At 40.7% G+C, this 16,778-nt stretch overlaps 1 protein-coding gene and 1 non-coding gene across 6 annotated transcripts in view; both read right to left on the bottom strand.

Moving 5' to 3' along the window:
- Positions 1 to 16,778, bottom strand: part of LOC135488796 (single-minded homolog 2-like) — a 74,634-nt gene that overhangs the window by 2,802 nt on the left and 55,054 nt on the right. For all 5 annotated transcript variants that reach the window (XM_064773666.1, XM_064773662.1, XM_064773665.1 and 2 more), the window contains exons 3-8: positions 2,140 to 2,306; positions 1,895 to 2,003; positions 1,363 to 1,448; positions 798 to 997; positions 409 to 515; positions 51 to 198 (exon numbers count right to left, since the gene is read on the bottom strand). In XM_064773666.1, the coding sequence (XP_064629736.1) occupies positions 51 to 198; positions 409 to 515; positions 798 to 997; positions 1,363 to 1,448; positions 1,895 to 2,003; positions 2,140 to 2,306 (817 nt within the window). The remainder of the gene's footprint in view (positions 1 to 50; positions 199 to 408; positions 516 to 797; positions 998 to 1,362; positions 1,449 to 1,894; positions 2,004 to 2,139; positions 2,307 to 16,778) is intronic.
- Trnag-ucc (transfer RNA glycine (anticodon UCC)) lies at positions 1,184 to 1,255 on the bottom strand. Its single transcript has one exon. It is a non-coding gene; the product is annotated as a tRNA-Gly (tRNA).

Genomic DNA, 16,778 nt, shown 5'->3' with positions numbered 1-16,778 from the left:
GGTGGCCACATTGATGACGTGTGGAGGCTCAATTTACCATCTTGTCTTACCTGAGCACATAATTGACACTGACAATACAATGAGGTCTCGAGGAACGGCTGTTGTGGACGATTGTGGCGTAACTTTGCATCCAGACCCACCCGCCATCCTTCGACAGAAAACGATAATATTTTGTTGTCACTTGGCCTTTTAGCAACACTAGAAAACATGAAAAGGATAGTTAACCATCAGCGAGTCATTTCGAAAAAATGGGGAACGAATTGATTTGGATGAAACCATCTTGCCGAGCGGGTGAAGAGTAGAAAATGCAACTAAAAGAAATTTGCAACTGAACCTTGAAAACCTGACAGAATGGTCGAATCTTTAAAAAGAAGGCGAAGTCCCTTGGAATTGGTTTCTTAGACTTACATGTATGGTGTGCATATCTCATATGCAATATATCACAGGCATGTATATAGTGGTAAAGTGTCTTCTCTATTAAGTCTTGCGGCTCGTAACCCGTCAACTGTCCAACTCTGAAAGAAGACAATCTGACTGTATTATCACAAGGACACACTTTTCTGTTTTGTAGAATCAATGTGTTAGCATAAACAACAACTGAATTGATCTACATGTATGAGCTTGTAGGGCGTGTCTAAGCCCGTGATATCGCTGAGAAAAAAGATGGGGCAAGTTTCGCATTGGGTATATATCCTGACCTCGATTAGTGTTTGATGAAGAAAATGAAGGCCAGTCTCCGATCCCAAGTTACTACTATTGATCTCAGGTAGGAAATATTGCAAGAACACGTTACGAACCTGGCATCGAGAAATATAAGCTTCAAGTCCAAACTGGCTCTGAACATGAACATATTACTGTACATCTTTATCTCTGTGATGGCACTTGGAGGTAGGGAGTGGCCGACAGCCACCAGACCCACATTCTGGTAACAACCATCAAACGGGGCCACATCCATCGTGTACTGCTTGATCTTCAGGTAACCGCTACAGTGAATCACCTGGAAAAGATGAGAACGGACTCTGTAAGGATTACTTTGGACTCCTTAGAGAGAGTATATAAATATATTCACCGAAATGATGAGAAAAAGTCCTTGGATCGATTTGATATGATGAAATAAGTCATTAACGGAACGTTACTTTCTATTCGGGCTTTCGTTACACAAAGAACAAAAAAATCAAAACAGTGCGCTAGCCGGGAATCGAACCCGGATCTAATGCTTGGAAGGCATCAATGCTAACCTTTACACCACCAGCGCCTCATGATGAACAATGACACTGAAAAGAGGTGTGTTCAGTACTACTGTCTATTGCCAGATGGCGGTGGTGACATTGTCCTTTATCTGGATGTGACATTTCAACTCACCTTGTAACCACCAGACGTCAGGCCAGCATTTCGTTTCGCGAGGACACATTTCATGCGAATGAAAAAGGAACGCTCGATTTCAATATCTGAAAAAGAAACACAACCATATCAGAGCATATATAAAACCAATGTAATGCCACAGGCCAATGATGAGGCCCTTAAAAAGGCTAAGTGTGTCTGTCATGAATTCAAGATTACTGAAAAGAGTGATAGAGTGATCGTTCCACTCGCTGCCAGTGAACGGATCTTCTACTTCCGCCACCATATAGCGACGGACACATTTATCCAGGGGGACATCTTAGGCTGCAACACCGGCAATATAAAAAGTTACTAGTCGTCCAGCAGTTTGGTAAAAAATGGTTCTAATTTTAAATGTCATTATTCATGATATTTGTGAAGTGTGGGAGATCATTTTAAATTTAGCGTTAAACTCTTTTCACACAGAACGTCTTTGGGAATGTACGACGTCAAATAGCACTATCTTTCGTAGCTTTTCTTTCAGTGAAAAACGTATAACATGATAAAACCCTACCTTGTCTTAAATGTGTGTGATACGCCTGATGCACGGTGAGTAAAGCGGTCATCTCGTCATGATCCGCTGGATGGATGTATTCATAAATGCTATTGCCAGTAAGTTCAACCTGAAATCATAGATGTAATCATAAATGCTATTGCCAATATCAGAATAGAATCTAAATTTGCGTGCGTGGGTACTTGCAATAAACCAAACTGTGGGAGAGGAACGTATGTTTAGAAATCTAAGGAGACATTAATTACCTGAGAAAGTCCAAGATGCACCGAAGCTGTCTCTGAAATGTACATGATTTTGCCATCCGGTGCCACGACGAAGATGAAGCCGTCTAAAGTCTGAAGAAGGTGCGAGCCAAGCTCTTTTTCTAAAGGTGTCTTGTGAGGTTGACGGTAGCCCCATGCATCACCCAGACCTACAATCACATAGAAGATGAAAAGAGCATTAGCAAAGTTGATAAACAAATGTGAGTATAGTCCTCCATGCAGTGTCATGCTGACGCTTGTCGAATACGCTGGTAATCTGCCGAATTTTAAGGCGGGCGACTTGTGGTACGTCTATATACTGATTCAGTGCCGATATATAGAGCACGAATTAGGTATCTTGGTGGGGGCGATGACATATTTTTGTCTTACAACGTAATCTGACTAGTTCGGATGATGTCCAGGTTTTGGCATCTTGTAACATTTAAAAGTGCGATCACAACTCGATGCATTTTAAGACAATAAGATAAAAAGATGATGTAACCAATCATAAACTTGGTTCAAGAAAAGATAATAATTGAACTCCAATTGGATCTGCACAAGCCTTGATGAAGAGCGACCCGGTGTTTGTTTTTACACGACCGCTTCACATCAAGTGGATAACACTGCAAATTAGACGTGGCAAACGCCCGCGCTGTTTGCTCAAATAAAACCATTTTGAATTTGTAAATTTCGTTTTTCAGAGTGGCTAAAGTTATGATTGATGGGAAAATTATGAAATTCATGAGTGTTTTGTGAAGGTAGCTGGCATGTGTGTTACACAGTTCTTGACACGTTTGGCGCGATCTTTCGCCAATCTGCGACTTGCCAATGAGGCTTGCACGCAAGGGGAAATCGAGACGAAGTGACATCGTATTATGCATGCACAACGACGATCAATTCTGATTTAGAAATGCATCTTTGAATCACCAATGGCGTCTTTGGGCACCAAGGAACTCTGGGGGGGGGGGGGGGGGCAAAATACAAGACCTGTATTTCAAAGATTTGTCTGTGAATTTCTTTTTTAATATGGGTCCAAGTTCATCACAATTTGATGCATCGGGCTTCATCTTTTGTTGAGCAAGAACTCTTCGTCAATTGCGTCTATAGTATTTAAACGATGTCAAAAGAACTGGTAAATTTTGCCGAATTGGTATACAAAACATACCAGATTTGAAAAGAATTCACCAAAATTACAATATCGAACTAATCCACTGTCTATGCGACTGTCTCAGACTCAATAAGTTCGCTTTACACCCCAAGAGAACCAACAGTGCATCACAATGCGTTTATAACCCGCGCAAATCAGGCGAGAAATTGCTACCACACCCCTCAAATTAGAAACAATGTTGTCGCGTACCATGCCAAGGAAAAGCGCTCGTTGATTTGCAGGTTTTCAAGTCGTCGACCCCGGACCCCGAGGCGGTTACGGGGACTCCCGTGCCTTGGACCAGCGGCGCTAGGACGAATGTAGCCTGGGGCGATGACAACGCAAGGAGGGGCGGATACTCGAACAACACGGTCACAATGCAGTAATAGCGAAATGAAGAACGAGTAATATCTAAGAGTTAATTTTTTTCTGCCTTTTCAAATGAATGTTAAAATCTATGTCAAAGATGTTTTAAGTGAAAATTTCACACCTGCGCCGAACATTTTTAAGGGAGGGTCTCTTTATTTTCTTTTGAATTTGCGTCTCATTACATTTTCCTCCTTGAACGGCTTTATGTTGTATGGTTAAGTACATACAGGGTTTCTATCTTCGCAAGGAACAGATGACCGCAGAGGAATACACACCACATGTTTTAAATAAGTTATAGTGACGGTAAAAAAATACATGTAGCCAATCATTAAACAAATTAAACGAACTATCATCATGTCTATTCCATTTGACAGAGCAAGTTAAAGTCTATATGTTTTGATTTCGATCCAGATACATTTCAAATTTAAACAATAATCATTATTTAAATACTTGTATTCTGAAACCTGAGTCGTTTGTTCAAACACGCATCTATTGATCCCTGCATCACCACATGTCCATTTCAAACATGGAAAGACTAATTAAAAGTATAAAATAACGGATTGGAATTCTGTTCACATACCGCGATGAGGGAAAATCTCAAGACCAATTAAAATTCAAAAGCTACCGTTCTTAGTTCCTGCCATCAGGAGACTTGATCTTCCCTTCTAGTATCATACTAAACACTGACGAAGTCCTAATTCAACTACATGTATCATAGATTAACATCGATTTTTGCCTTTTTTCTGCTTCTAAAGTATCAATGTATTCCCTTCCCACCAAATTTTTTTAAAAAGCCAGTTTCTTTTGACTTCGCTTTATTTTGGGATGATCCCCAAATTGATCAAAATTGGCGGAAGTTTCTATATCAACACATGTCAAGCACAACTGTTCTTGTAGAATTTTAGTATTTTCATACGCATGTGGTTTCAAGCCAAAGCGATTTCGATACTTATCTGTTAAAGTATCTTCAATTTGGGGTACCATCAAACCTAGAGTAATTTTCAGATTCTAAGGACGAACATACAACTCTCAACCAAAATGGTCACATGGCCTTCATTTTAGGTTATACATTCAGGCTAGAGGTCTCAAAATATTGCACACTCAAAATATCAATAATTTAGTCAACAGCGCGGTCCTTTCATCTTTGAAGATTTGCTTAGCACCAAGAGTGCGAATAAGAAAGCATTACTTAAACATTCAATTTCAGGAAGACAATTTCGATTCAACTTGAACTGATATAAAAATGTGTGCAATACCACTGCATGACATTGTTTCAAATTTATTCAAAAAGAACAGCACAGCCGGTGCATTTTAAAATCCATTTCTGTGTGATGTTTGTTGTTGCAATAGTACTGTGTACCCAACCAGTGTCAATTCGGAGTTTATTACTTCTCCAATATTTACATTTCCCAAACCGAGGCTGCCATATGCAAATTACTCAAGATGGCGTATTTTGAGGTACGAAAGCTATGATAAACCTTTCAAACATGGGCCGAAGTTCTCATTGCGATATTCTTATGCTTACCTCAAACAGTGAGTTGAAACCACTATGTTAGGACTTGCATCAAAGCTTTTAAGGCCGACATCGTTATGAGGACGGTTTTTATAGCTTGTTAACATGGTGCTATCTGCGACTCGAGGTAAATCCTGTGTTACGACTGAAGTCTTGATAACTTATATTGCATCCTCTCGCAAACAGGGTCTACAACATGACTCAATCCATATGGATGTTTCCGATAAGAGTAAGAATGGCCTGATAAGTAAGGATGCTTGTGCTCTTACTCCCTGAATATCCAGCACTATTTTGCTGGTCCTCTGCTTGTGGTTTCAGTTTAAGCCTGACCACGTAGATAAGATGGCTGTCATGGTAACGCGATATTGTGTCCAATCAGGTTCGTGATAATCCATACACCATTTAAATACGTTTAAAAAGCAGATGCATGTAACATGAAGAAATGAAATTCAAATATTTCATCTTTAAGCATTTTCTACTGATATGTTTTATCTGAAGAGACTAATAAGTTCTACTTCTTCGTCAAAGAAGAATCATAGACGTCCACTCTGATTTCTTTGAAAAGGAAAGTAAAGAACCTGTAGCAAGGGTCATGGCTTTCGCAGCTGCGCATTGCCCATATCCTTGGTCCAACACTACCTTCACTTGTGTGGCCAGAACCTCCCGCCTCCGCACATTCTTTAGACCACGATGCCATGCTGAATTGAACAGTTTGCTCTTGCTCGGCCCGACTGTGCCCCCTTTGTCGGGCGTTGTTTTGCTTATTGTGACCACCTGCGAGCAGCCCCTTCCGATTCTGCCTCTGTCCTCATATATCATCCGAACCTTTGATAGGCAGTCATGGCACAATGGCCCAATGAATCGTTCTGAAGCTCTGATTTTTTACGGTTTCTTAAACCGTGTCTTTTTTACCTGAAGATTTATGACTATTTGCTGCATGTGTAAAATGCTCCCCGGATGCTGATTAATCAATAAGACTGTTTTTCTTGGGTGAGTTTTGCGCGAGAAAGATCTGGTCTCAAAAATATGCAAATTGGGAAACACAGCAGGCATCACAAGGGGGCGCGTTAGGCGGAACTTCGCCAGCACAAACGGTGCCTTTAATTTTTAATGGACGATGCTTCGTTTATGGACGGAAACCTGGGAAAAAATTACTTCGAAGATGCCTTTATGAAACTTCGGTAAGTTAATCTTGCAATATTTTGTGAAGCGAACCTTTCAAATGTTCTTCTCCGAGTGTGAGTACAGCCTGATTGAATTGAAGAATATCAACCATTGCTTACTCATCATACGATTGTAGTTCGATCTCTTCTAATTGTTGATACTCAATCAACTAGTCCGAACATCAAGCCCTGTTCCATTTGATGGATCAGCACCTTCTCTGTTTGATCTAACCCTGTTAAGCTATGGGTATGGCTTCAGCTGTCTGTGAGTTAGCCATATCTCTCCTCCATCAGGCCCGGGCGTGACCAAGCAGCCTCGCGGACGGCTTTGAGCCGTAACCGATCACGTCTGTAGCCTACTCTCGGCGGAGTAGGTCCTGGCTATTTTCCTTGAGTAGACCCTCAAAAAGGCGTGATGGCTTCCACGACAGATCTAATGTTTACATCGTTCGCCCTAATTATCACCAACGTGACAACATCACGTTTTTTTCTTCGAAGATGGTGAAGGATCGACTGCAGACCTTGGGTGCTACCTGTCTCTGGCACGTGCCAAACAGGGTGTTGCTAAGATGAGGACTCACCTGGGTATTTTGCTAGTCTCAACAAGGTAATGCGAGCCATCACTTAGAGTGACCCACGTCGAGACAACAATTTCTCCCTCTTCAACACTACCATACGTCACGATGGTTTCTCAAGGTCAAATAATAAACCACCCAAGCACGATTTCAATATTATGAATTACATTTCAATCAATGTAATAGGACAAACCTTCAGAAAATATTTCAAAGGAAGTACCAGTTAGTGCAAGTAATGATTTAACGGTAAAGGAGATTGTGGTCCTGAGGTGATTTTACTGTTAAAAAAGAAGAAGTCACCTCGAGAATAAGGATTTCCTCTCCGTCAGCAGATATTACACACACAAAATATCCATTAATCTAATACCAAGATTTACCCGAATCAGTAATGCCACGAAAGGATTATCAAAGAATGATCCCCACATTTTGACGGTCTCAGCCATTATTCAGCTGTTTCCACGTAAAGCAAAAGCTTTATTGAAAATCAGATTAAAGATGAAACTAAACTCCTGATTAGTGACGGTGCCCTCGGAGGGAACTTTAACTTACGACTTGTTCTTTCCATCAGTTGCTACACAACACAGCAAGGTCTTGTTGGAGTGGACTGGCTTTCTGGAGGAAGTGGTTGGGTAAATTGCAAGTTATTATATCAAGCTAGACAACCATCATGGTTACTGTGGACATATTCCTATTAATTGAATCATATCTCAGCAAGGGCTATCTGATTCCCAATCTGAGTAAACCTAAGGCAAGACAATCCCAGATCCATAACATAAGGCAACGCTAATTCAATGAAAAAGGCTGTTTTAAGTTTGATATTGTGGCCCGTGTTCGTCAGGTGAAATGAAAAACGAAATGAATCAATTTTGTAAAAAGATGACGTGAGATGAAGGGTCTTGCAATATTAAAGGGTTCGCGTTGTTCCAGAAGGCCACACGTATATACACCCACAGTGTACGTCAAATGTTATTTTGATGCACCTGCATCACTTTCTTCGTTTATCGACGGAAACCTGGGAAAAATTACTTTGAAGATTGGTGCCATCGTCTTTGTGACGCTGTTCAATAACCTAAGCAATATTCACACCTCTCATTGTCCTCGATGATGAAGCCATGACATGATGTAATCCCCTGCGGTTTTCTCAGCAAGAGGCCATCCCTGATCACCCTCTTACTACACTGATGAGTCGGAGAATTGAGATTTATTTGGTCAGTTTTGATCTCGTTGGTTCTCACGTGTTACCGCACAAAGCGCGTGACTTAAACACCGGAACTAGGACGATCTGCTAATCGGTGGTCTTCCTGTTCGTCTTACACTCTGCGTCAATGGATGACAAGAAAGAAGCAAATAGTCTTCTTATAAATGCCGTATCTCATATATTAGACATTTATATGAATTAACAAAGACGATTTAGTAAACTAAGTTGTGTTTGATTGTGATAAAGTGGCATAAATAAGGGCACCCTGGGTTGAGGATGAATACCATTTTCTTCTGAGATGGTTTGATGTTTTTACCTCTTGATGCGTTGACACAACAAATGGGGCACCATCCTGGCGGATTAGAAGAACTAGAATCTTTATTCAGTTTTCTGAATTCTAAATGACCCTTACGTGCACTGAATGCATTACCGACATCGGCCCAACAGGGTTGCTCGTGAACGAGAAATACTCATAAATGACGATGTGCTCTATAGTAGTAATGTTTGTGACGAATGGCTTCAATGATATTTTGTCCGTTGTTGCCAAGAGGACCATTATATATAGTCCAATATATACAATTTCAATGATATATCAAGATGAAATGGTTGCTTTAATTCAAATACTGTCAAGCAAAAGAGATTTCGGCACAACAATCTGTATTTGCTTTGATTTAGACTTACATTCGTTGACCTTGTATTGTATCAGGTTGAGACTCTCATAGTGTCCGTGCCATCATTGCATGTGCGTGACCCTGATGACAACATCTCTTAAATCAAATATGAAAATACCGCACCACACACAGGTCCGTGACCGCACAAGAACAAAAGCGGTTTTTTTGTCAGTTCGGCACGCGTTTCGCATGTTCTAAAACTGGCCTTGAAGCGCGTGAAACAATTCCTAACGCTAATTACAATGCAACATTAGAATTCTGACAAAATTGAACTGAACTGAAATGCTAAATGATACTGGGTATTCGCCTTTTGAATTTTGTCATCAGTAGTTTCTGGCGCATTAGGCACGAAACGAAAAAGACCAGACGGCGGTGTCTAATTTCTTGAATCAAAGGCTTTGTAGTTCTTGTCTCGTGTCACGAACGCAGCCGCAGAAAAACAACGGCGGGTCTTAACCAAAGAAATGCATTCATTGATGCTTTTTTTCTTCATCTTTTTAATTTCGAATTACGCGGACCCAGTTTACACCAGACGAACAATCTGGCCTCTTGACGTCACCGGAAGTAGCATACGTTGTTGAGTGCAGTACAGCATTCAATGTAATCTCTGCACTGATTGGAGTTTTTCACTTGGCAAAAGTTACATTTGCTTAGTCTGTGTCAGGATGATGTTAATCCCTGAGCAGTTGTTGATGAAACATTGGTAGAAGACCATCTGTTTTCTTCAGTACTGCACCCATCGCGGGAACCATCCAACTTCGGCGAGACGTGCCCAGGCATAATTCTGGCAAGCCAGTTTCCATTAGATCTCCCCAGGATTTAGCTAGAGGTAATACCCCTTTCTAACATCATCGCCAAGATTGCTTCTGCGCTGGGAGCCCCAGAAATAAATGTGAAGCCACGTACACGATAAATCTAACTTAGTTCTCGAATGATGAGGCCAGTGTTTGCTTCACCTCTTTCATTATCCCCGCCGCGTGGTATACAACCAAACGACCCAACCGCCAGAGTAAATTACTATTAATTAAGCACATTTTATTATCGGGGATTTTCATGCTATTAGATAAAGGATCTCGATGTCTAATAAATTGCATTGGAGAGACGATAAAATGAAGTTTGATTCCTAAATGACAACATGAGATTAGTGGAGCCAAGTTTGATTTGGTGCCAAGATGGAATGAGCTCGGTAATCAGAAGATGGCCAGAAGTCATTTAGGTGCTAGAGATGATAACTTGGTATTACGAGGTGGACAAACAGAACAGTTGATGAACTACTGGTCTAACTGCAGAAATGATGATGATGATGGCAATGACGATGACGATGGTCAACGAATATACATGTACTTCACCAATGAGGAGAAACTTTCCAATGGGAAGAGAAATTCTAACGTGCGACAGGACAGGACAGCAGCAAGATTTTGATTTAATTTGAAAGTTTCTCAAACGAGAAAAACAAAGGAATGCCGCTGTCTGAAAGAAGGAAACAATGGGAATTTCAATTTGACAAGCGAAAATTTGTTCTGCACGCCAGACCTCGGTATCATTGTTCTAGTGATGAACCAAGAACAATGTTGGGAGTTATTTCTGGTGTGCCTTCTCGTGTCATCTCGCAGAGGCGGGGTCGTCAAGCACCCTCTCCATCTAAATTACAGATTTACAAATTAGACGTTTTGGAACATAAGGGTTTGAATACCCTGCCTGTATTTTCGTACCTTGTTTTCAATGAGGGCATAAGGTCGGGGGACAGTTGACCATCGTGCGTCTACTATTGTCCCTAACATCGGTGCCGTGACCTGGGAGAGAAATCGTGATGAAGGCACGTTTTCCCTTCCCCGGTCAGCGTGGTACGTGATGTTGCAACGCCTCGAAGGATGACCAGGGTGCATCTACTCAAACAAGCCCGTTACCCGTTTCATCATCGAGCGCATCCTTTTCAGAACTTTTGTCCAATTTTGCTGGTGGGACATCCATTATTTTCTTGTTTATCTATTCTGCCACGTGTTGACAACTTCATTGGATACCCAATTCATGAAGACACCTGCGGACCTCTTCCTTGACATAACCCAAAGACGAAGCGAACTAAAATATCCGTTACTCCCGTCAACTAAATTTAACTAGAATAGCCATTTGTGGGTCTTCCTTTTGAGCAAGATAGCTACGAAATCATCTGGAATCATTACTTCAGGACAGTTTACTTTGTTGCTGATGGACATTATTGGAAATTTTATCTTGATGCCTCGTAAGTCGTGATGGGTGACCTTTAAAGAAGGCCATGGTTTAATGAGATTTTACGCTGTCCGAGTTGTAAATTTATTGAAATCTACATGTAAGGATATCAACATTGATTATTTTGATCCATGAAATATTCCTTAAAAGCTGAACATTGGATTTATCTCTGCCGGACGACTGATGCTTTCTCCTTTTCTTTACCCTTCCTCGCTTCAAAGCATCGGTTCATTTTCTAAAGGTTAGCGTTCCAATTCCCTGGGTAGCGTCCGTATCTGTTATGACAGCAGCAGTGCTAGCACAGATAACACTCTCCTGGGCACTGGCTGGTCACCAACTAGCATAAATTTCAAGTATTAGCAATATCGGGATAGCAGCTAGCAGTGTTAGCTGGGCTGTGACGGCAATGCCCGCGCCCGGTTTACCGATCGCCAATCTTTACACTATTAAACCATTTCACCCCGTGCGCTATCTCGGAAAAAAAGCTATGCCAAGGTAAGTGAAGCTGACCATTAGTATGCAAGATCGTGAAGTGACAAAAAATGCACATCTCAAGCTAATTTGTCAAAAATTGTAAATTTCTCATTAAAAATGACAACTGATACATTTTAAGGTATCATGATAAAATCTTCATTCACCTCAAGTTTCAATTCTATTTAGTTTCAATCACAGAACATGACGAATAAAATTTCGGCAATGCAGATAACATCATTCTTTTTTCGGTGTGAGTTTAATTTTAGTGCAAGAATTTTTGTTGAAAGGGGAATTTGATTCGACTCTTAGAGATGAAATATCAGTGTCTATTATTTTTAGAGAGGAAAACAACAATGCAACGACCTCAACAAGATAGCGCATGTTTTTGCCTCCAATTTCATTACACAGTGTTTGATCTCATTATCATGCATCATCATCGATAAAGATTTTGAAAAAGTGTCTCAAGTTTCCAGACAGCAGACCAGGAGAAGTTTGAGATTTTTCTGTTTTCTTTTTGTGTAGTTTGGGCTCTTGGGTGGAAAATCCCATCTCGCAGTACACCAATTGAACTATTCAAGCTTGCACGAGGTACATGTATATATCTATGGCTGAATCAAACACCACCCAGTAACCTGTGTATATTGGTCACCTCAAGACCATAAATTTGACCACCTAGCTCCTGCTTATAGTCTATCATTACGTCCCACCCCATGTCGTACCACCACTCATAAGATATGCTCCATAGTTCAAGTGTGACAGTGAAGGATGCACACTAATACAAAGCGATAAACCTCTAAAGTCCCGTTCAAGATGCAACATCATGCTCAGCCTCTCGCAAAGCACTCTACCAACTTGAAATTAAGAGTCCTAATGTTTTGTTTACCTTTCAGTGATTAAGAGCAACTCTCTGGTCGGGCGTATTTTATCGTCATGACAGCCAAGTACAAATTTATGGTTTCTGAATACGTTTAATGGGTGGTGGTTATGATTTCTGATCGTTCCGTGTCCAGATAATTAGGTGTGCGTTAATTATCTCTGGGATTAATTAGATAACGTTGAGAAAGGTGTTGTGACTAATGATGTCTGATGTCTTCATGCCACTTTCATGAATTACGTTGCGACTCCTTGCTTTGGTGTTCGTATCAACCAAGTATTTTAGTCTTAGTGGTGACATTTTGCTTGATGTTGACATGCACTAACATCTTAGTTCATGAACACTACAAATACAATTTAACATTGTAATGGTAACCAGGCTAACAACAGCGTATCAGAATCACAAGTTTTTCTTAACCTCTCCCGACACCTAAATATGTTCTCTTCACTTATTCTTATGAAGCTCTAACACCTAAGGTTTTCTTAAGCTTTATTCTACCGGTGATGAATCTGCTAAGAAAGTGCAAGGCGGCTGACAAAGCCAATTTGGACGGCGTTGGATGAATCACAGCCAGCCCCGGTTCGTGACAACGCCTCAAATCTCTCACTCACGCCAAGTCACTCGCTACTCTCCAATTTTCCTGCGCTTATGAATAGCTCACGCTAGCCGTCAGACGCCGGGTTGTGGAGAGGGAACCGTACCTAATGAAGACACGGAAAGAAGGTGGAACTGATGTGATGGCACCTTACCCAATTAGGCACGTTCCAAAAGCAGAGTTCCCGCTAACAAGGCTTGGCTCTCTACTTTGTGAGATGTCAATCACTACGAGGACAGCGTATGAAGCATGGCTGTCCAATAGTAAAATCTTATGGATGTGACGCTTTCACATCTCTCTCTGAATCAAAAGTCACTGCCGTGGCATAAATGGAATTTCACTGAGAATGACACAACTTTGAACCGCAACAAAACAAATCCAACCACTTGCCAATTCTATTGTTATTGTCGTGAGAAAACATGGCCACCATTGAAATACTGAAACAGCGTGCGCGCGCATGCACTTGTTGCTTGCAACAGTTACGATTTCATTGTAAATGTACCTCGAATGATCTGTAATCATTTGTCAGATATAATTCCTTTCAATAATAGTGTATTAGCCGCGATCAGAATGTTATCGAGAAATAAACCGAAATAATCGGCAAAATACGATATTATGCACGTTTTGCGATGGTGCATTTTACTTGTTATAAGGTTTTGTTTCATAAAATGTCTTTGTTTGGATAATTTTCTGGGAATTAATAGCTTACAATATGATGATTACATGTTATTCTTGCTAAACTCTGCCCTTTAAATTCGTAATTAGATAAATATCATGTTTCATTCATGGGATCATAGTGCACGATCTACGGTACATCTAGTATGAACTTTGAGCTCGAAGGTTTTTCAATCAACATATGTATGCATCCCGAATATGCTTTGAGGGAAATTAAAAACTCTTCGAGGTCTTTTACAAGCTCAATTAAGGACAAGTCTTGGCTGAAACACTGTAGGTAGAACACTGCTGATAAGGCAGCCTTTTTCCAAAAATTACAGTGAGAATAAGGTGGCGTCAAAATCTCAGTAAACGTCATGTAGAAAACCCTGATAACATCACCAAACGGTGTATAATTTCGACTGCAAATTTGATATTTTATACCCACTACTATATGACTTTTTGCCACATTCAATAAATCTGTCAGATTCTCAGATCACCAACATTGCAAGTAACGTAATTATTGACTATATAATGGACAGTTCCTTTGTCTCAAAAAAGGATAATTGGAGAAAGGTATACGTTGTTGATAAAAGGGTTATTCACTGTTGTGATCGTTCTTTTGATATTTGGATATGTAAAAATCGGTTGTTGCATCAAACAGAGAGAAGAATTCTCTCCTGCAAACATGCTGATAAGAATCTGTGACCTGACATGTATTTGATTGATGAGGCCCTTCAATTACAATGGCCAATTAGCAGTAAACTATCCATCATGTTGGGTTACATCTGTCAGCCATCAGTCTGCCAATCATTCCAACAAAACCTTAGAAATTGAAGGCTACTCGTATAATCATTGTATAATTATCAATCAACGAATGGCCACTTAATTGCAAAAAGAGAAGTGTCAGGACACAGAGTGACTGAAGATAGACAGGGAAACAATACGGTGAAGTATTGCAAAGAATTCATTGTAAACATAGCATCGATTCGACCCCGTTCGCCGCCATGTTGATTTCGTCACTCTAGGTCGCATTACCGCTTAGGAGGACGGTAAACATCCGCTGCGCTAAACAAAGAAAAAGTGCGCTTTTAAGAGGCGATTTATCATTTTAACCGGAGATGTCGTTTCGACTGACCACTAGCTGTGTCTAGAACGGAAGTTGGCAGTGCGTTCGATATTGCAATGGAAACAGAATGCTCCCTTGTGGCCAGGCTTATCTGCAGACCAATTTGTCACCAGGCTCAAATGTTACAAGTTAGATCCAAGGGCGGCCTTTATGGCATTGGGAGATATGATTGAAGCAGTTACTGACCGTCAGAGAGGATTAGGGCTATGACTAAATCACATTGGTCACCCCGATACTGAATAGGTTATTCGACATATTCCCAAGAATATTCTACACTCATTATACGGCTCAAATGAATACTGGAGAGAATTTTACACAGAAACGCACGTTCCTGCAATACAATGTACATCCTGACATATATATTTTGAAATCTCAACCTCGGAGCGCGCTGCCAGTTTGGTTTGATTCTTCGACTTGTTGAGCTGTGTACATGTATAGTTCAAACAGACATTATTGGAAATACATTTTGTATTGATGCGGAAGAATTACACTGGCAGTTGAAATAGGCATGTTCTCTTCAATATCCTTGGCCACAATCAAGGGCATATACATTTCTTTGTCCACTACGACTTAACTAATCATTTCACTGGAGCAAACTTAACCATATGGTGGAGTTGACAAAGTATGATCGAATTTCTCGCCAGCAAATACGTTAGAGTAGCACACTTTGCACTAACTGTGCCCGACCGCAAGCGGTACGCGCACCCGGGTATATGCGGGCTGTTTTTGCAGGGTGATTTGCTGAACTATGCGTGAGGCTGCCCTCTTCAGACAGAATCTGTCCCTGGCTGGATAGACAAAAGTCTGCTGACTGGGCTGAGAATACTCCCAGACGGATTTTGGTAAGATTCTAAACCATCAGCAAGGACCGCGTTGCGGAAAAGATGGAGCTAGGTCTAGGCTGATACAGGGCTCCATGTGACGAATTAATAGACAAAAAGTCACAAAAAATAAATGTGACGCCGCTTTATATCCAAATATAACCATATCCTGTCGGCGGGGAGTGCCTGATCTTTCAAGAATGCCTGATATTTCAAGAGTGCAACACAAGAGCTGGTTCTCTTGAGAGAATAGGTACATAAAACCACACTTAAATGGAATTTCCTTAACGCGTCTTATTTTATTCATGAACATGTTAGCCCTCCTCGTCTCCCGCGACGCACTCCCGCGACGAGTCCGCACGAGACCCGACTCATGTCCCGCTCTCTCATGATAATCTCGGCCCGGACCACTCAAGTGCCGCTTGTTCCTAATTAGCGCCAAGAATAATAAAGAGGAGGGACATTTCAATGATGATTTTACCCGAGATTGGCGTCTTTATTCTCATTGACGTTTCTACTAAGTTATCATTAGTCTTACTATAAAGAGACTCTTTGCAAAATAAAACAAAGATGATGTGTCCGTGGAAAGTGTACATGGTAATTTTCATGTTGACTCTTACCAAAATTAAGTCGCGGTGTGATTTTAGTCTGAAATGAGTGAGTACATTTTTAATGTTTATTTTATTATTTTATTAATCCTTCGGGACCAGTCAGGTCCGCCCGCGCATCTTTTAGGAGGATTTATTCGAAAGGTTCGTGGAATAAAGGACTGACACAAGCACAGTTTGTTTAAGACTTGTGATGCAACAATGGATAATTTTATGTCATCAGATGGAGTACGCTCTATAACAACGAAACGCCTTTACCATAAATAAACAACCGCCAGGCGGCATGTTTTAAGTGGTTCATCTAATCAGATATTTTGTTCTTAAAAATTTCAAAATGTTTACTTTTTTGAATAAATGTTTCTGCGCTCTACAATGCTAACTAATAAATTAATAAGCCAGGCCTCAAGCGAAGGTTTTTAGGATGATAACAATAACCATTCTCTGCATTTACCAACACAAGTAAAATACACGTAACCAGTGGGTTACAAGCAAAAGCAGTTAATGAGGAGGCCAATGTGGTCACTGTATGTACATGTACATGTAATATGCCAACAGTATTTGGAACCACCCTACGTTGTTTAGAAAACAGGAGGCGCGAATCCCGGGCGCGAATGCAGCCTGCAAA

Source organism: Lineus longissimus, chromosome 5, assembly GCF_910592395.1.
Source record: "Lineus longissimus chromosome 5, tnLinLong1.2, whole genome shotgun sequence".
NCBI classification, from domain to species: Eukaryota; Metazoa; Nemertea; class Pilidiophora; order Heteronemertea; family Lineidae; genus Lineus; species Lineus longissimus.
Note: the sequence above shows the minus strand (reverse complement) of the source record. Positions and strands in the feature narration are given on the sequence as shown.